This window comes from Humulus lupulus, chromosome 1 (genome assembly GCF_963169125.1).
Source record: "Humulus lupulus chromosome 1, drHumLupu1.1, whole genome shotgun sequence".
NCBI classification, from domain to species: Eukaryota; Viridiplantae; Streptophyta; class Magnoliopsida; order Rosales; family Cannabaceae; genus Humulus; species Humulus lupulus.
The window spans coordinates 300,959,852-300,980,683 of NC_084793.1; the positions used below are offsets into that span (position 1 = coordinate 300,959,852).

The window sequence follows — 20,832 nt, forward strand, 5'->3', positions numbered from 1 at the left end:
ATTTCTCAATTTTGATTGTTTTCATCGACACACCATTAGATACTGCCTCATAACTATTAGTATTATTATATCTTGACTTTTAGCATATAGAATAATAATACAACTTTACTTCTCTCTCTCTCTCTGTCTACTTATAAATACAAATGTATTATTATATACTTTGGTTTGCCAATTGCTAGGAATATTAAGAATATTATTAATTTAAAGAAATAGAGTTATGTACCAAACTCATTTGATTTTGATGATTTATCTGTTTGGCTTTATAATTTGGTGGTTGTTGAGTTAATTATTCTTTGATTATTACATCAATAACAAAAGCACGCAATGTCCCACTTCACCAATATATTAAAACTCAACTATCCCATGCCAAATTAGAAAAATGAAAGGTACACCTACAAAGGAACCTATTATATAATATAACTCGAATCATTTCTTTAATATTATATATTAAATCAATGATTTCATAAACTTTGAAAAATATGGTAATTTTTTTTCCTTAAATTTTTTATGAAATATTTTTTTTGTTTATATTTTTATGGAAGTTTTTTTTCCATATATTTGTAAAAAATTATTTGTATACCATATTTTATCTTTTATACATTTTTAGTAGTTAGTTTTGATATTTTTTGAGATTATTTTTATAATTTTAATCTATTTGGATTATTTTTTATCATTCATATTTTATAAAAGTTTTTTTTACATAATTCTTTGAAGAAAAAATTCTGAGACCTTCATCACCATACTTTTTATTCTCATTTCTTCTTCTTTTCTTCCATTTTTTATCTTCTTCAATCATCATTTTATCCGCACTAACTAGTTACCACTATAAAAATATATATATATTTTATAGTAATCTTATACCACTGTTAATTTTTTTTAGTCATGTGTGGTAACTCATTACAACAATAAAAATCAGTTTTATTTTTTAAGTGATGTTGTAGTAACTAGTTACAACTATAAAAATAATTTTGATTTTTTTAGTAATGTACCATTATCAAAATATCAACTTAATTGTAACTGGTTACTTAGTGAGATTTGGAAAAAAAAAACTGATATGAAAAAAATAAACTAAATTAATCGTGTAGGTAACTGATTATAGCTAGGTCTGAAAAACAAAATAAATATGAAAAAAAAAACCAGTTGCGATGGCAACTGGTTACTTAGCTAGACATGGAAACAAATAGGATCACAAACAAAAAAGCTAATCTAGTCATAATCGTAACTGGTTACAGATTCAGATTAAAAAAAAAAAAACCAATCGTCATGGTACTCGGTTACTTAGTCAAGTTTGAAAATAAAATTAGATCTAAACAAACAAATCTAAATTAATCGTTATTGTAACTGTTACAATTAAATCTAAACAAAAATCAAATATGAATAAAAATAATCAGACGTCATTGTACTCGATTACTTAAACAGATCTGAAAAAAAAAAAACCTAGAAATCAGAACAGATCGTGACTCTAACTAGTTACAGCTAGGTTTAGAATGAAACAAATTAAATATGAAGTGCAAAATCATATTTGAAATGACAAAACCAGATGTAAAGAAGAAGAAGAAGAAGACGAACGGGGCAGAGGTACATCGCCGTCAGGGGCGGAGGTGTGTCGTTGTAGGGGGTGGGGGCGGAGGTAGCATCTCCAGCGGAGGGTTGATATGAGAGAACCAAATAGGGGAGGAGAGATGAAGAAATGAGAAAAGAGAGATAGACATCGTGAGGGAGAGAAAGGAGGGAGTGAGAGAGAGTTTTGTGTATTTATGATTATAGTAATCTATTTTTTATTCTATGGAATTACCATATTAATTTTTTTTTCTTTCAAAACTTACTATATTTTGTATAATTATTTTTTTCCCATAAACATTGGAATTATGTTTATTTTTCCGATATTTATGTAAAAATCTATTGATAAAATGGGTGATCCACATTTATTAGTTAATGTATTCCTAGTTTACTTTCTTTCTTGACTTCTCCATTAGAGAAAAAAATCTTATTATTATTATAATTATCATTAAATAATCTTCTTTTCTTAATTGGCCTATTTGGCTAAGAGTTTTTAAGCTTTTAGAGTATAAATGTTTGCCTCAAAAATAAAAGGGCATTTTCTAATGCAAAAAAACTTTTTGAAAAAGTTAAGATGCTCTAGTTTCTCTCAAAAGACTTTTGGAAAAGTTATTTTTAAAATTAAAATATTTTTTTTATAATTCTTAAATCATTCCTAAATTAATAAAAGAAGATTATTGGACTTCAAGGATATAAATGACTTTTGAATAATTATAATTTTTTTATTATTATTTATCCAAACATTTAAAAAATAATTTACCATAAAAAAATCTTTATATTATAGTAATTATAAAAAAATAACTTAATTTTTGTACTTATTTCCTGCTTTTAGATATAAACAAAAATATGGGTCATTATATAAAAACACTAAACTATAGAACAAACAATGTTCATCTTCAATTAATTTGAGAGTAGCATCTCTTTAAATACTACATAATTTTACTAGGATGAATCAAAGATTTTAGAAAGAAAAAAATCCAACCACTTGTCTCTTTTGTAAATATTTTAGGGTTTTCTACATTGTTACCACTTAAATATATAATGATAAATAAAGTGATTAATAATTAAAATTTAAAAATGATAACAATCACCCCTCATTGTACAATTTGTGATAAATAATTAATACATTTGTTCTTAAAGTTTTTATTAATTTATAATATAATTCTTAACTTTTTGCATATTAGTATGCAAATTGATTAACTATGACTTAAGAGTTAATTGCTAATTAATTTAAACTCAAGATCTTCTTGAGCTTACAAAAATTAATACAATATCAAATACATACCAATAAAACTTGTCATGAAAATATCGTCAATCATAGATGTTACATTTATTAATGAGAATATTACCTTTTATAATAAACGTTCTTTTATTAATAGTGCAATAACTATTAGTAAGAGAACGCTTAAAGAAATGCTATTCTCGTATTAATTCACTACAAAAAATTGGCTTAAATGGTGAACCTAAGATTAAAATTCATTCTACTACAACACCCTATGAATCATCAACATAAAATATAAGATTATCGATTATACTTATGCTTCCCTTAAAAATTGTCAATATCTAGGTTTGGTTCCTTTCAGAATGTAAGTTTATTTTAATTTTAAAAAAAAACATATTTAAATTACATTTACTTATTTATTTTGAAAAAAAATAAAGGTCAATTATTAGGCCAAGCCAAAAGCCAAATAATATAACTAATTAAAGTTTATGAGACTCCGCACGGCGATTTGGCTAAGCAAGCCGCGTGCCGACTAGGCGACTACTCTACTACGTCCCTTTCACTGTTCTCTTTCGCACTACAATTCCTTTATTTTCTCTCGTTGGGAATATTTTCTCGGAAAACAAACACATACATACATATATAATACACATGTACTTACTTATCAATTACCATTCTCTCATCCAAGGAATTCCCATATTGATTAGGTGAAATTTCGTTGTCTTATTTTATCTTTCTCATCAGCGACAGAGTTCGTCATAAAAATAATTGATGGGAAATTCGACTTGGCTGGAAGAAGGAAAGTGGAGGATGCACTCATGACATTGACTAGTCCTTCCAGTGAAGGGTTGATGCAGCCATGGACGATTTGCCTGGATCATTTGGCACCAGTGCCAGCTTAGCTTTGCGCTTGGGACAGACCATATTTTCTTTTGCTTCTCTTCTCTTTATGTGCTTCGAAGTACAGTTCTACAGCTACACGGCTTTCTGGTATTCACAAAACTTTTTCTTTTTCGCAATTTCAGTTTGATTTTTATGATCGAACCCTTTTGGGATTCCACTTTGTTCTGCAATACCCATATCTTACTTTTCGAGTTTAATGGCTTTTTCCTTTCTGGATTTTGATAAGAATTTTGTTTTTTTCTTTCTGGATTTTGATTTCCTTTTTACTTTGTGATGGTATTTGTTCCCTTTTGATGGAGACATTCTATCTGGTTTTACCATAAATCCTCAGAGTAAGCGATTTAGAAAAAACAAGGGTAATAGTATTAGTTAGACCCTATTAAAGTTTGGACCTATCTCTTATTCAGTTTATTGCTTATACTAATTGGAGCAGCTTATTTAGCTATATAGGGTCTTTTGGGAATAATTATCTGCAATATAATTGTGCTAGAATAGATAGCATAAATCTAGAGATTTTCATGCTGACAACAGTAGCAACTAGTATCCATCTTTTGGTCCCCTCTCAAGACATGCTGTAGTTCAATAGCCACTCCATGAAATTGCCTTTGGTTTGCGTCTGCCGTGGAATCTATTAAGCCTAACATAAGCTTCTTTGAAAAGTTGGCAATGGGAGGGTAAGCAAGCAAGATAAGCCTAACCAACTTCCAAGCTTTGGGAATTTTCGGTTTAGAACCTAACATAACAAGACTTAGTGTTTATCTTTTAATCTCATTCAGCAGATGCATTGTCTTGGTCTCTTGCTCATCTCAATATTTTTTATACTGACTATGTTGATTTTGCAGCTACTTGGTGACAGTCATGGGCTTAGTAGTTCCTTGGAGCATGACATTGGTAGTGGTGGATGCGTACTCTGTCTTTGTTAAGTGCTTACCTCGTCAACCAAGAACCATATTGATAGTCATTTTAGGAGATTGGGTAAGTGCAGTTTCGTACTTTGAAATTAAACCATTATGATTTCATTATTCTTTTTCACTATCTAACTTGATGTGTGTGTATACACACACAGGCTTTGTCACTTCTCTTACTATCTGCAGCCTGCTCAACTGCTAGTGTCGCGGATATATTGATTGATATTGGTTTCTGCTCTGTAAAGTTATGTAGTAGATTTCAATTATCTGCAGCTATGGCATTCTTGTCCTGGTTTCTTTCTCTTGGTTCTTTCTTGTTCAATCTCTGGCTTCTACCTTCCTTATGATAAGCCAATGGTAATGTTAAAAGGCATAACAAACAAAACTAATCATCTAAGATGAAGAAGGCTGCTGCTTAAGATTGCAGGAGTACTTTCCATACCTATTCTTCCATTTATATTTTCTAATCACAGAAAAAAGAGAATAAGTTTTCTCATCCCGGTTGTAAATTCAAAGCTTCAGACCCAACTGGGACGGTCTTCAATGAAGCTGTGACTACATTGGCATTAATATCATGAACATCAGGCTAGATTCTGTTTGGGACGAAAGTGCTATCTTTGCTGCCTTGGCTGCAGTACAGTACAGGAATTCACATCAGTCTTTTTCTTTACATACATTGTTTGTCTTTGAGTTAGTAAACAATGAACACAAAACAAAACAAATTGTAAGTAAGTGAGTTGTGTGTTCAGCCAAAAATAAAAAGAGATGTATTATCTTGCTCATATAATCACTCAAGTAATCTTTGTTGACTGTTGGTTAAATGCAAATTTTTGAAGTGAAACTTTTGTTACAATAATCATCAAACATATTGGTTTCAATACAAGTGAAATTTACTACAGCCAAGTAAATTCATCATCTATCTATCAAAAGTGCATGCTTATTGGCCAACCCATAAATAATACACCTCAAAAGATAAATAACAAGTATCTAAAATTTCAAATGAAAAAAAAAAAGCTTATTTGACAAACGACAAAATGCTAAGAAAAATTAGGAAAATACAAACTTAGCATTAAAAACACAAAAGTGTAAAATAAAAAAATTAAAAAAAAAACCCTTTAGTTTTGAGAAAAGTAAGCTAAAGAAAAAAATATCTAAGGTGTGAAAGAAAACTCCCTATTAAAAGTCTTCCTCTAAAATATCTTGGTGTTGAACTAACCTAAATGGATAACTATGACCTTGATTGCAGATGTTATAACCTAAACCTACCATAAGTTTTGTCTTCACAAACACTAGAATTGTAATTGTAAATGTAAATGAACATGTTATATCATACAATTAAGGCTTGAATGTGAAATAGCATTATATTTATATATGTGGGCTCTAGTCACTGTTTTATAATATAACAAAATAATTGGTGATGGTGGAGTATCTTTCTACATGCACCATCCAATCCACCACCATTGCTACTGCATTTGACTTACACTTGTGGTTGTGCTTTATTTTTCTTGTTTCTTTCAATTATTCAAAGAATATAATAAAGGAAAGCCTTTGGAGTTTGGACTATTCTTGTACATATACAAATGTCACCCTTTATGCTTATTATTTTTTATAATACGGTTACAAATATAGGTGAATACTTTCAAATATGCACAATATTGTTTTAAAGGTGGCACTTCCTTAATTTTCGTGTTAAATTTGCCTTTGAAAAATAAATAATAAATAAAATCGATGAGATAATTTATTATTTATATTTATATGACAAGATAGATGAAGTAAAATATAATAATAATAAAATATGTAATTATATAACAAGTAATTATAATAATAAAATAATGATAATAGGAAAGAGATAATTTTATATAAAAATTAATAAAGCCAAATATAATCCTAATAGGATTAGGAGTCTTTTAAACTCTATAAATAAGTCAAATCCTCTTCTTCATAAATTGAATTTAGAAAAAGGAAATTCAGAAGTTATAAAAATTCAATTATGTATCCCTATACATATGATTTGGAGTCAATATTATTTCTAAGCATCCATGCTCAATGTTCTAAGAGATGCAGAGCTTGTGGCATTCCACTATTGACATGCGCAAAGTACTGCTCATTCAAATGTAAAGTAAGTTTTTATAAATTATGTTCTTTAATTTTAATTTTAATTTTATTTTATAACCTATGATTTTTTTTCTAATACTAATTTATTAGTTTGGTAAACAAAAAATGAAACTGTACTGATTGATATATAATTATATGTATTTGCAGAGAAACATGGACAGACTTAAAGATTCTGAAAAAATTATTTTGAAAAATATGATCTTTTCAAATGAAGAATCTTTGAAGAAGAAGTGTGAAGTTAGAGAACTTGCTTATAAAGTTCATCCATCAGTTCATGGACTCAGGGGAAGGAGTATAACACACAAAAGTTCTTTATGTTTTTAAATATTAGATCTTTTTTTTAGGCAATGGTACTTTTTTATGCTTATTAATTCAATAAAATTTAGATCTACTATGATTTCTTGTCAATATTTATTTATTGATGATATTGACATTATTTTTTAATTTTTAAAGATTTTTTAATTCAATACAAATATTAAAATTGATCACTGCTCAATAATAAAATATCATTATTTTTTATTTGTAGTAATTTTTCTTTACAACAAAAATATATTTTGTGAACAATTTTTTTAGTTCACCAAAATACTTACGTGCGAGGTTGCGTGTGATATTTATTAAAAAAAATAATTCAATCATAAGCAAATTTAAAAACTTTAAACTTAAATAGAATATAATTAAAAATAATAATTGATTTTAAATTTAAAAAAAATTGAAAACTGAAACTAAAATTGACTAAATATCTTAAAAATTCTAAAAACGAAAAGAGAGATGATATAGAGAAAAAAAATAAATCCAAATGATAAAGAATTATTATCACAATAATATAAACCCGGATTGAATTAGCAAGCACAATCTTATTATTTTTTTTTTTTGTAGCAACAATATTATTAAATTTTGGATTATCAATTATATCCAATTATAATTTTTTTCATATTCTATAAAATTTATATATGACACTTGAGAGTTAAATAATCATAATCTACATATTAGATGAGAAAATCAGTATGAATTGTGTAGCATTTAAGATTTTTATTTCTAATGCATTTTATATGTTAGCATGATCGCAAAGATGTTGAGAATCACATGTAAATTGGGATCTTATCTCAAGAGAAAGGATAAGGGTCTATTAGTAAATCCGTTATTAGTTTAGTAAGAATAGTTATAAAATGTGAATAGTGAAATAATAGAGTAAATAGTTTATGAAATTAAATGCCCTAATTTTTATCAATTGAATTAAATCACTATTTATTTTCTTGTTAGTTTTGTTTTGTTTATTTATTTTATTTCTTAATTTTTCTAAAGTTCAAAAATTCGTCAACCAAATAGAATTAAAATTGAATTTGTTGGGATCCCTGCCACTCCCATTGGAGTTGTTCTAAGCATATGATATACTTCAATCCATCTGGGCTCGGAATGCTTAACTTTTTCCTAAATTAATTATTAATAATCCTATCATTTCAAGTAGTCTTGTCTTTTTGACATGGTCAACTTTGTTCTCTCTGTAAGAAAAGTTTAGTTTTGTCCGTTTGTTCCTTATGGCTTCGTCAAGCACTAGTAAAGATTTGGAGGATGAGTTTGCGGGTATTGTCTTGGAGGATGAGGTGGGAGGGTTGTCACTGGCGGCAGAGGAGGAAGACGATGGATTTGATGTGCGTTGGTGTCTTGTCGGTCGTTTCCTTAACGCAGGGATCATCAACGTTCAAGAAATGCAACACATGATGGCCTTTCTGTGGAAACCAGGTAAGGGGATCTATGTAAAGGAACTAGGAAAAAACCTTTTTCTCTTTCAATTTTATCATGAGATCGATATCCAAAGAGTTATTGCTGGGAGTCCTTGGACCTATGAGCGTAAACAGCTCATCTTCCATCATCTGAGGGTGGGGGATAATCCACGAACAGTGGTCCTTAATAAACTGGATTTATGGGTTCAATTGTTTGATGTTCAACATGGGTTCCGTTCCTTCTCTGTTGTGCAGAGTATTGGGAATTATATTGGGACATTTATTGAATCCGTTATCAACAATTTCTCTGGGGTTTGGCGTGAGTATTTGCGAGTCAGAGTCACTGTGGAAATTGATAAATCATTGAAACGCAGAATGAAGATCCGGAGGATTGAAAGCAGTGATTGGTTCTGGGTAAACTTTAAGTATGAGTCTGTCCCAACCTTCTGTTTTATCTGTGAGATTATAGGCCACTCTGAGCGGTTTTGTGGGAAGCTTTTTGATACTCCTTTGGCTGAAATTGAGAAACCATATGGGGTCTTCATGAAGGCTGCAACTCGTCGACAGAAGAACCTGATTGGTTCACAATGGTTGTGGTCGGGAAGGGTGGAAAAACCAGTTGATCTCAGTGGAGGTAGTCCTTCGGGAAGGGGATTCGATTTCTTGGGCGGTGATTCAGGAAGGATTCCGATGAGCTCTAAAGTGGGAATTTTGAATGATGGGAGTAGGGGAGGAGATCGTGGGAATCATGAAACTGTTCTTGTGAAAAAACATGGCCCTGATTTTGAGGAGGACAACGTGGAGAATATCCCTATGATTATGGACAACTCAGAGGACAACGCGATTGGGGTTTTGAATCACCAATTGACTGTGATGGAATTAAAAAGGAAACGGGTGGCTAATGTTGTATTCGATACAGATCAGTCAAAAAACTTGAGCAAGGCGGGCCTTGGCGACCAGGCCCGCCAGGGATTATGACTACATTAAGTTGGAATTGCCGTGGGCTTGGGAACCCACGAGCTTTACAATTCCTTGCGGATTTAGTTATCCAAAAGAAGCCCAGATTTATCTTTTTATGTGAAACAATTTGTAGTAAAGATACTGTGGAGAGGGCCCGAACTAAATTGGGATATGAGGGTTTGGTTTCGGTGGATGCCCAAGGTCATAGTGGTGGGTTGGCTATGATGTGGAAAGATAAGGATGAGGCTGAATTAATTGACTTTTCTTCAAGGCATATTTCTATCCTCACTCATGGTCCTGGTTTGCCAGCATGGAAACTTGTAGGAATGTATGGAGAAGCCAAGAGGAGCCTGCGATTTCAGACTTGGCATCTAATACGAAGGTGTGCGGAGGAGAGTCGATGGCCGTGGCTTGCTATAGGCGATATGAACAATATTACAAGCTAGTATGACAAACAAGGTGGACGGCCATATCCTCACAGCCTTATTCAAGGTTTTAACCAGGTTATTTCGGACTGCCATTTAGTTGATTTGGAGTTGAATGGTTATCCCTTTACATGGGAAAAAGGACGAGGTACTTCTAGCTGGATAGAGGTTCGATTGGATAGAGCCTTAGCTTCTCAGTCTTGGGTCGATGCGTTTTTATCTGCTAGGCTCTCTAACCTTGATTTCTCTTCTTCGGATCATTTCCCAATCTTATTAGAACCTGTTATAAATCATACTTTTGTTGGCACTAAGATTTTTCGTTTTGAGAATGCGTGGTTGAGAGAACCGGTTTGTACCCATATTGTGCAGGATTGCTGGGCTATCGATGCTAGTATTCAAGGGAAAATTCGCCATTGTGGTGAAATCCTTGCTGCTTGTGGGAAAAAAGTTACTGGAAATTTCAAAAGTCAAATTGCTACTTGCAAATCTATATTGAAACGCCTTAAAGGGAGGAAGGATGAAGATGGACTGAGGCAATATGAAGAAACTGAGAAAGATATTTTTGAGATTTTGACCAAGCGTGAAGTCTTATGGAAACAAAGATCTAAACAGCTATGGCTCAAGGAAGGGGATCAGAATAGTAAGTATTTTCATGCCTCTGCGAGTACTAGGAAAAAACACAACACAATTCATAAGTTACAAGAGGAACATGGTCGGTGGTTTGATTGGGATTCGGGGTTGAAAGATATTATGGTCCGCTATTTCACTGCCTTATTTTCTGCCTCTGCAACTGATTGCTCTGACGTTGTGAATTGTATTGAGCGCTCTGTTACCACCGAAATGAATACATAGCTGTTGAGCCCAGTTTCTGAGGAAGAGGTGCGCCTTTCACTATTTCAGATGCACCCAGATAAGTCCCCTGGTCCAGATGGGATGACCCCTGGTTTCTATCAAAGGTGTTAGTGTACGGTAGGTAATGATATTGTTACACTAGTGCAACGGTTCTTCCAAACAGCCGAAGTCCCTAGTGGTTTAAATGATACAAACTTGATTTTGATCCCTAAGAAAAAGACCCTGGTCACTATGGGAGATTTGAGGCCTATTTCTCTTTGCAATGTGGTTTTTAAAATCATTTCTAAAGTTCTTGCAAATAGACTAAAGAGGGTGCTGAATACTATTGTCTCGGATTCTCAAAGTGCATTTATCCCGGGTCGTTTGATCACAGATAATATTATGGTCTCATTTGAGATCATGCACTACCTCAAAAGAAAGAGTACTGGAAAAGTTGGTCAGATGGCGTTGAAGCTCGACATGAGTAAGGCCTATGATAGGATTGAGTGGTCTTTTTTGGAAGCTATGTTATTGAAATTGGGCTTTGATCGTTGGTGGGTCCAACTAATTATGAATTCAGTTACATCGGTGAAATATTGGATACAGGCAGGAGGGTGCTCAATGGGTCCCATTATTCCTACTCGCGGGATTCGGCAAGGGGATCCGTTATTCCCCCTATTTATTTATTCTTTGTGCCGAAGGTTTATCTGCCCTTATTAATAATTTTGTTCGTAGACAATTGATACATGGGCGTCGTGTTGCTAGAGGCGCACCCAGTATATCCCATATGTTTTTCGCAGATGATAGCTATTTGTATTGTCGTGCGATGGACGATGAAGCTATTCAAGTCTTAAACCTCCTCAAGTGTTTTGAAGGTGCCTCAGGCCAAAAGATCAATCTCTCTAAATCCTCTATCTTTTTAAGCAAAAACACCAAGGAGGATGTAAAGCTTCGGATGTGTTTATTTGGGATTGCCTAACACGATGAGTCGTTCTAAATCTGTTGTGCTTGGTTTTCTCAAGGATAAATTGAGGAAAAGTATAGAAAATTGGAACGGGAGATTTTTATCTCGGGCAGGGAAAGAAATTATTATAAAAATAGTAGCTCAAGCGATTCCGAATTACGCTATGAGTGTCTTTTTGCTGCCTAAAGGAATGTGCCATGAGTTGGAGCAGCTAATGTGTAATTACTACTGGAAGTCAAACTCCAAGCAAAGCAGGGGAATAAATTGGATGAGATGGGATCGCTTATGTGAACCAAAAAAAATTGGCGGTCTTGGCTTTCGACGGTTACATGATTTCAATATCGCTCTCTTAGGAAAGCAAGGGTGGAGACTCCACGTTCAGAAAGATTCGTTGGTCAGCTGTGTGTTTAAAGCTCGCTATTATCCTGAGGGTTCCTTCCTTGGAGCGGATTTGGGGAATAATCCTAGTTTCATCTGGAGAAGTATTAGTGAAGCTCAAGAATTGATTCAGAAGGGTGGTTCAATGGCTGTTGGTTCAGGAGCAAACATTAGTATTCTGGGTGACCCTTGGCTTTCGGATCGTGTTCAACCTTTTGTTCTGTCTGTTCATCCAGGGTTACAGGGGAAGTTTGTAAACAGTTTGATGCAATCTGAGGTAAAAGTGTGGGATGCAGATGTAATCAAGGACATGTTTACGATATGTGAACAAAACTTAATTCTGAATATCCCCTTGTTTGAATCTGTTATGGAAGATTGTTGGCATTGGAAGGGTGAGCATTCGAGAATTTATTCAGTAAAGAGTGCATATCGTATTCTTCAAGAGTTGAAAGGGGTGGTTCATAGAGACAATAACTCTGGTTTATGGAACCTAAAAATTCCACCTAAAGTGAAGGACTTTATCTGGAGGGCTGTTTCTAATTGCCTCCCAACTTGGTTCCAACTTGGCCATCGCAAAATAACCCTCCCTTCTTCTTTATGTCCAAGATGTTTGCGCTATGCGGAAACCATTCCCCACTGTCTGGTGGGCTGCTCTTTCGCCATGGCTTGCTAGCGGTTTGCTGGTCTACCAGTTGTTGCAATCGAGGACAAATCTTTTGGGGGGTGGCTGCAAGACCGTTTTCAAGTTTGGGGGGACGATATGAGACATAGGGCGGTTATGGTGAGCTGGGCATTATGGCAGGTTAGAAATGAGAAAGTTTGGAAGAATACAAGTAGGTCTGTGAAAGGAGTTATCACGTTGGCTAGAGGTCATTTTGATCAATGGAGATCTGCTCAGGATAAAACTTTCATCCCCTCTCTGTTTTTGCTTCATCCAGGGGAAGGGGTTGAGCATTGGTCCGCACCAGAGGGAAACAAGATCAAAATCAACGTTGATGCAGCTGTCTTTCCTGATCTCAATAAGTTTGGCTATGGTTGGGTGGTTAGGGATGCATCCGCTACTCTTATTAGTGCTCATTCAGCTAGCAAAGTAGGAAGTATTGACCCTATTCTAGCTGAGGCGATTGGAGTAAGGGAGGTTCTGAGTTGGATTAAAGCTACTGAGCTCACCAATGTAGTTGTCGAGACAGATAGTTTAGTCACAGTTCAGGCCTGCAGAAGTACGGTTAAGATGCACTCTATGTTTGGTTTCTGTATTGATGAGTGCAGGGCACTAGTCTCTAGTTTACATAATGTTTCTTTATGTTTTGTTAAGCGATCCGCTAACTGTGTTGCTCACCGTTTGGCTCGAGCCTCATGTTTGAATGCTGGTTGCAGTTATTCGTTAGCTTCGGCACCGAATAATTTGATTGATGTAATTTTGCTTGATTTGGTTTAATGAAATTGCTGATTACCATTCAAAATTTTTTTTTGAATTTGTTGGTAATTGATAATTAGTCTCTGTGGATTCGACACCCAACTTATTTACTTTATTACTTGTTACGATTGTGTATACTTGCATACTAAAATTTCACAACAATAATATTTTTTACCCCGAACTATGACCACTATCTGATTGTGCCTCCCTGAATGATTTGTTGTATTAGAAATTTTTCTCATACTATACATGTTAGTGAAATGTGTGACTTCAGTTAGATTTTGTCCTAGGTGAGTAACGAAATATGGCGTGACATTTCAATCATTCAATGCCACATGTAAAATAATTAATAATTTTGACTCTCGAACTTTGACCACTATCAAATCGTATCTTTTTTATTAAAAAATAATAATTTAAAAATAAAAAAAAATTATTGTTTTCTTAAAAAAGATAATTAAAATCTTACAAAAATAAATTAAAAAGATTAAGAAAATTTGACCTCTTGTCATCCTATCGTCCATCTCACTGCGGAACCTAGGGTAGTTGGGAATGATGTAGCGAATCTAGTAAAGAAGAATAAGATGGGGAGAAGAAAGACAAAAGGGAAAAAAACTTAGGGTCTGATTGGTTCGCGATTAGAAAATTGTATTTTTGAAAAGTGGGATTCTGAAATGAAAATCTGAATTTAGTGACTGAAAACATGTTTCTGAAAATGTGATTGGTTTAATGTCAGTAAACTATTTTTGAGTTTTAAAAAACTGAATCTGTGATTGAGATTAAATTTGAAAATATAACAGAAACTGAATATGTGATTGGTTTAGCTGAAAGTAAAATTTAATTATATTGATAAATTAAAATTTAATAATAGTGCATTAATTAAATTCATAACCATATTGCATTGTCATTAACTTTGATTTTTTTTATATTAAAGTTATATTTTTTTAGGACATGATTGATTAGTGATTTAAAAATTGTATTTTGAAAAAGTATGATTCTGAAAAAATAATCTAGATTTAGTGTCTGAAAATATGTTTATGAAAATGTGATTGAATGTATTGTCCGTTAACTATTTTTTAGTTTTATAAAATTGAATAATTTTTTGGTAGAAAATCTAAAAATTGAATATGTAATATATATATATATTATTTTTGGTATAATAATAATTGAAGTGAAAATATATTTTTATTTATTTGTTGTAATTTTTATTTGATCAATGATTTTTTTTAGCAAATATATTGTAAATTAGAATTAAATTATATTCTGTTATATAATTTTATAATTAATTATTTTACTAAATTTATATAGATAAAAATTTTAAAAAGTAGATTGATTTATAAAAATGACAAAAGAAAAAAAATCAAGACTATAAGAAAAATAAAAGAAAATTAGCAAGATTTTTTATTTTTTTTTAAATAGTAAGATTATACTGAAAACATTAAGGGGCTAATTGGTAGTTAATTCAAAAATATAATTTTAGAAAATTATTTTCAAATCAAATGATTTGAAAATATTGAATTTAAAAATAAATTATAAATTTTTGAGATCTTGAATGGTTGGGTGTTTTTAAAATTTAAAATCTATAGAATAGAAAGAAAACAACAATTTGTTGTTTTCTCTTTTGCTGAAGGATTTTAACTTAGTTTTCAAAAATGATTTTTTTTATTTTCTAAAACAAGTGTGCCAATCAAGTTTTCATTGCTGTTTTCATTTTTTAAAATCTGAAAATGATAAAACTGTTTTTGAATCCCCTACCAATCACACCCTTAGTTTTGAGAGTTATTTTTAATTTTCATTTTAAAATAGATTTATATTATATTGTAAAAGAAAATAAGAAGTTATTGTAAAAAAATTGTTATTTTTATTAATTAAAATTTTAATTTTTTAATATTTTAAATCTATTTGATTAATATGAAAATTTTAGTATTTTTTATTTTTTTTTAATCTTTTAGGATGATTTAAAAAAAATTAAGAATTAAATTTTTTATAATTTCTTTAAATCAAAATGATTTTATATTATTTTTTAATTAATTTATTTTATTTTAAAATCAATTAAAATAATTTTAATTGATTATTTAAATCACAATTTATGCAACCACGTTGTTGCTCGCTGGCATATAACGAAATTGATTTATCAATAGAATGGTAGTTTGGGAGGTTTGCCCCTAAAAGCAAATAATAAGAATTTAAGTGTAGGAAAATACAAACTATATGAGATTTTGATGCCAATTGCCTTTTGTTCTATAATAAATATATATAAAATGATATATTTTTAAATTTAGAGACCTTTTATTTAGAAAAAAAATATTTATTTTAAAAAAATTTATAACCCTTATAACTGGGGTTCTGTTCTGGGCACTAATTTAGCCCATCTATGCCTAGAACAAACTCAATTTAAAAAAAAAAAATTTTAGATATTAGACTATCTTCTTAATTTTTTAGGAAATTAAACATAGTCTTCGATAATTTATTTTGTTAAGGATGGTACTTTTAATGTCTACTAATTTAATATTGTTTAGATATATTGTGATTTCTTGTCAATATTTATTTATTTATGTTAATGGCATTTAAAAAAAAATCAAAGATTTTTATAGTATTTTTTCTTTCTTTCGTTTAAATAATTTATCCTATAAAATATGATCCATCATTATTAATCTTTTGTAATTCGCCCAAATATTTACGTGTGAGAGTGTATGTGTGATATTTATTAAAAAAAATCAATTCAAACCTAAAGACAGTTAAAAACTTTAAACTTAAAAAAATATATTTAAAATTTAAAAAATCGAAAAATGAAATTAAAATTTACTTACTTTCTTAATAATTTCCAATAAAAAAAAGAAAAGAGAGATAAAATAAATTCAAAATAATATAGTATTATAATCTTACTATAATTAGGATTATAAATTATATCTTTATATAATAACCCACCTAACCAACAAATTTTTCATACTCTCATTTTATATTCTACAAAATTTATAGTGAAATGTTTTTCTCTAAAATGCTGGTGGTGGAAGATTATATAACTTTCAATCGATGTTTCAAGCCACCAAAAGTGTCTAATACTGAAAGCAAAATTCAAAGTTTGATAAACATATTAAATATTCATGATCGCAGTAGCAAAGTAAGTATTCATGTTACATTATTTTATTTTATTTTTAATTTTATTAATGTAGTTTTTGTAAAGTATATACTTATTTATTTTTTATATTATTTTTGCAGGAGAATATAATAAATTTAGAAGACTCATTAAAAATTGGTGATAATGTTCATCTTACTGAAAATTATTTGATGGAGAATTACCAAGTCTCAAGTACTAATCACATATATTATACAATTCATCCATCAATTGATGGATTAAAGAGAAGAATTGTGACACAGAAGAAATCTTCTTTATATTTTTAGATATTATAGTTAATATTAATTTTTTTTGGCTGTTAATTAAACAATTTAAAAAAAAAATTAAAGATAATTTATTTGTTCTAAATTCTGATATTTTCGTTCATGTGTGTGGTTTTTATGATTTATATTAAGCTTGTTAAAGATTTTGATTACAATTCTTATTAAATCATACCAATACCTTGAGTTTTGTGTTCACCATTATTAGTTCTAATACAAATCTTACCATTAGACAGATATTTGTGATTTTTTTTTTGTTAATCACTTACTAGATTGTGGTATCTAAGTTTCAACAAATTAAAATAAAATGATATAATATAATTTTTGTAAATTCTCTAATCAGTTAAAATTTAATCAAAATTTTTAAAATTAAATCAAAATTTATTGTTCATCTTTTTTTATTCTTTCATATTTAGTTTTAAATTAATCAGTGAACGTTTAGTGGATTACGAATGTCTCCCTCAAAAGATAATATAATTTAGATTTTTTAAAAATAAGAGTTATTTGCAAATCATATTATAAGAAGATTTCTCAATACAATACTCTACACTTTATGATCATTTTTTGTTCGCGAATAGTTATAATTTTAATTTTTTTGTTATAGTTATTTAGAGTTGTTTTACCTGCATATTTATGAAGAAAAAAAGCATAAAATTTTCCCTAAATTTAAATATCTAAAATAAATTCACTTTATTTTGATGGTAATGGTGCTAATAATCTTAATTTATTTTGATAAAATTGTAATTTAGTTAAATTAGGGAAAAGGGTCTTAGGTATATTATTTCTCACTACCAATATCAAGAAATACGCTATCGCTCTCTTTCTCTTCGACTAAAAACCCTAGCCCCTCAAATTCCGTCTCTTTGACCTCGTTGGTATCGTGTTACGTGGTAAGCCCCAATTTTCTCCCCAGAAAATGTATTTTTCTTATAATTTATTTTTGGAAGTGTAATGATTCTTGTTATTGGGGAGTTGAATATAATCGTTTCTTGAGGAACTTTTATTCCGATGCATTTTCTTTGGGCTTCTTTGTTGTTCTTAAATTCGGAGATATTTGTTTGTGCTTGTGATTTTTATGATAAACCCCCTAATTCTGATGCCCTGTTGGTTTTGATTAGACATTTTGTTAGGATAGTATTACTGCTTTGTCGTTATCTCTTTTGACTGGAATTGTTGCTGATAATAGAAACCCATTGAGTGGATGATGCAATGTGTGTTAGTATTAGTTATCTTGTCTAGGATGATTGGAGTGGTGAGTTTCTTTTGGGTGTTAATTTTATGAAGTATTTTAAACTTTGAATCTGAGTACATTATCTGAAAATGAGAATGGCACATTCCAATATTGCACTCTACTACATTAGCCTCTTGTTCAGTCTGGGGCTCTTACAATTAACTTGGATTATGAGTTTGCCGCATGAGTACTTCCTAAAGTAAGATTTTTTTATTTTTTATTTTTGATTCAGAAATGTTTATTCTGAAAATCATTAATGTCTTACAACTGTAGAACTTTCATAGTTTTCGATTGTAATTTCTTTGATTTCGACATAATTTTAAGATGAAGCATTCTAAATATATAAATCTGTTTATTGTAATTGGTTGAGAATCATTGAGGTAACTATGCTACTACTACCAGTTTTGTTTTGTTGTTCTTCTTCTCCTTCTGCGTATCGGTTATGGTATTTTGATGTCTGCTTGATTGTTATGCAATTGGTAAAATCTTTGAATCACACGCTGATAATGTTATTTGGAATAGTTGTTTTTTTTTTTTTTCCTAATTTTCTTTAAGAAGCTCCCTAGTAAAAATAGCTAACCAACTTTATTTTTGTCATGTTTACTTGAATAATAAGTATTCACATTCTCTTTAAAAATACCGCAGAGACAATGATTTACGACGTGAACTCACATCTGTTCCGATCCTTCCTCAGCCAAAAGGGAGGCCCTTCCGATAAGAGGTATTGTATTACAATAATTTCTTTCTTTGTTTTGGCTGCACATTAAACCTAAACCGCCAAAAGTTGTAGGTATTTTTGTGTGAATATGATGTTGTGTGTGTTAGAAAATGAGGCATGCATTTGAATCCTTGCTACTACATATGAATTATGATGCATGTTTCGTTTGTTGGTCAATTTGTGTGTTTGTTTCTGTTATGTTTTTGGTCTTGATTTCCTGATAAGTTTTTGACATTGGAAATTGGGTGTACCCCTCAGGAAAATGGAAGAGAAACCAAAGGAGCAGAGATTTAAAGCTAATGAGAACAAGCCTGTGATGACAGAGTGATAGCAACTCAGAATGTCAGTTCTTTTACAATGAGATAGTGTGGCACACGAGATGTTATTAATTTGGCAAAACACTTGTCTAAAATGAAGTTTGATACTTAATATTGTTTGAGCTGGCTTTGGTTTGGTTATGTTTCATTATGCTTGTTACAACTCTAAAGTAGTTTTGGCGTCTAAACTTGAATTTCTGAAAACATCAATAGGATTTCAAAGATTAAGGGCCTCTTTGGTTTTGTTTTCAAAATTGTGTTTTCAGAAGTGAGAATAGAAAACATTGTTTTAGTTTCAATGCCAAACAGCGGCTAAATTTCTATTTTACTCAGTTCATTTGACTGAAAATTTTCCTGAAAGTCGTTATTTGTGACTCCAACATTAGTTAAAACTTAAAATAGTTATCTATTTCCACCAAATACACAAAGGGACCAGTATGGGATAATCTTGACACGATAAGAAGAATTTCAATTTTTTTTTTTTTTTTATATTTGTTAAAAGTTTTAGTTTGTCTCAGGCTTATGATAGTAAATTTTGTAGGATTTTATAAGATTTACTTTACCTTTGAGTGGATAAGATAAAATTCATCAATTATTTCGATATTTCCAACTGAGTGAATTTTGTAAATGATAGGTATTTTTCTTACAATTTTTTGAAAAAAAAAAAGTGAAAACAAATATCAATTTAAAAAAAAAAAAAAAAAAGAGATTGAGGTTAAAAGATGACCTCCTCTCAATAATATTGAGGGTTAATATTGAGAACCCTCACTTATGGCGGAGAAATTATGTGGTAACAAAAATAATAAAAATAAAAACAAAAACCAATCAAGTTCAAGAAAACAACCATCGACTAACACTCTTCAAAAGCCATTACAACCACAAACTACTCCACTTCCTACGAAGATCCAAATCAAATCAAATACATTTTAGTGTATATGTTGGCTAAGTTGGAATTTTAAGCTTTTAAAAATAGGAGAAAACACTCCTTTAAGATATAATTATAAAGTTGGCTTGAGCCTAAGGAGTTCAGTTCGAATTTTAGACATTGGTGGCATTGTGCTTCAGTGAGAGGTGGATCTGGAATCAGTTTTATGTTAAAATTGAGATGTGTTCAAAGGAGGGTTCAAGTGTGGAGTAAAGGGATTTATGGCCCTAGGAAGATGGCGAAGCAGGCTCTTGAAAGACGTGTGTTAGAATTAGATAGGATGGATGAAATTGGTACATTTGATGTTAATCTCATTGCTGAAATGGGAAGAGTTAAGAGGGAGTGGCAAAATTTGATTCTAGAAAATGAGAGAGGGAGCTGGTTGAAGCTTAAGTGTTAATGGGCCAAAGATGGGAATTCTAACTCTACATTATTTCATAATGTTCTAAGTGCTCGAAAGACTAAGAATTTTATCTCCCAGATTGAGAAATCGGATGGGACCATGCTAAATGGGGAAGGTGAGATTGTCAATGAGATTGTTAGATTCTATTTAACCTTGTACTCTTTGATTGCGAGACAATGGACATGAATCCGGGGTATTAGTGGAGAAGGATACCTGATTTTCTATGATTTTTTATTAAGAGGTCCTTGGAGGAGAAGATTAAGCATGTTGTCCTTGATTGTTTTGGCGATAGAGCACCAGGGCCTGATGGTTTTTCGTTGGCTGTGTTTCACTGTAATTGGGATGTTATTAAGGATAATTTGGTGGAGGTTCTTAAGGGGTTTCATGCAGATGGTATCGTCCCGGGATTCTCCAACGAGACCTTAATTTGCCTTATTCAAA

General features: G+C 31.0%; 2 protein-coding genes across 2 annotated transcripts; both read left to right on the forward strand.

Annotated features, from left to right (window-relative positions):
• Positions 1–3,295: 3,295 nt before the first annotated feature.
• On the forward strand, positions 3,296–5,434 carry LOC133812431 (CASP-like protein ARALYDRAFT_485429). Its single transcript, XM_062246319.1, has 3 exons — positions 3,296–3,772; positions 4,528–4,660; positions 4,752–5,434. The coding sequence occupies exons 1-3, from the start codon at positions 3,642–3,644 to the stop codon at positions 4,938–4,940; spliced, it is 453 nt and encodes a 150-aa protein (XP_062102303.1). The 5' UTR covers positions 3,296–3,641; the 3' UTR covers positions 4,941–5,434.
• A 12,094-nt stretch (positions 5,435–17,528) lies between these two features.
• LOC133812447 (wound-induced basic protein-like) lies at positions 17,529–19,296 on the forward strand. Its single transcript, XM_062246320.1, has 3 exons — positions 17,529–17,687; positions 18,674–18,749; positions 19,005–19,296. The coding sequence occupies exons 2-3, from the start codon at positions 18,679–18,681 to the stop codon at positions 19,072–19,074; spliced, it is 141 nt and encodes a 46-aa protein (XP_062102304.1). The 5' UTR covers positions 17,529–17,687; positions 18,674–18,678; the 3' UTR covers positions 19,075–19,296.
• Positions 19,297–20,832: the final 1,536 nt, after the last annotated feature.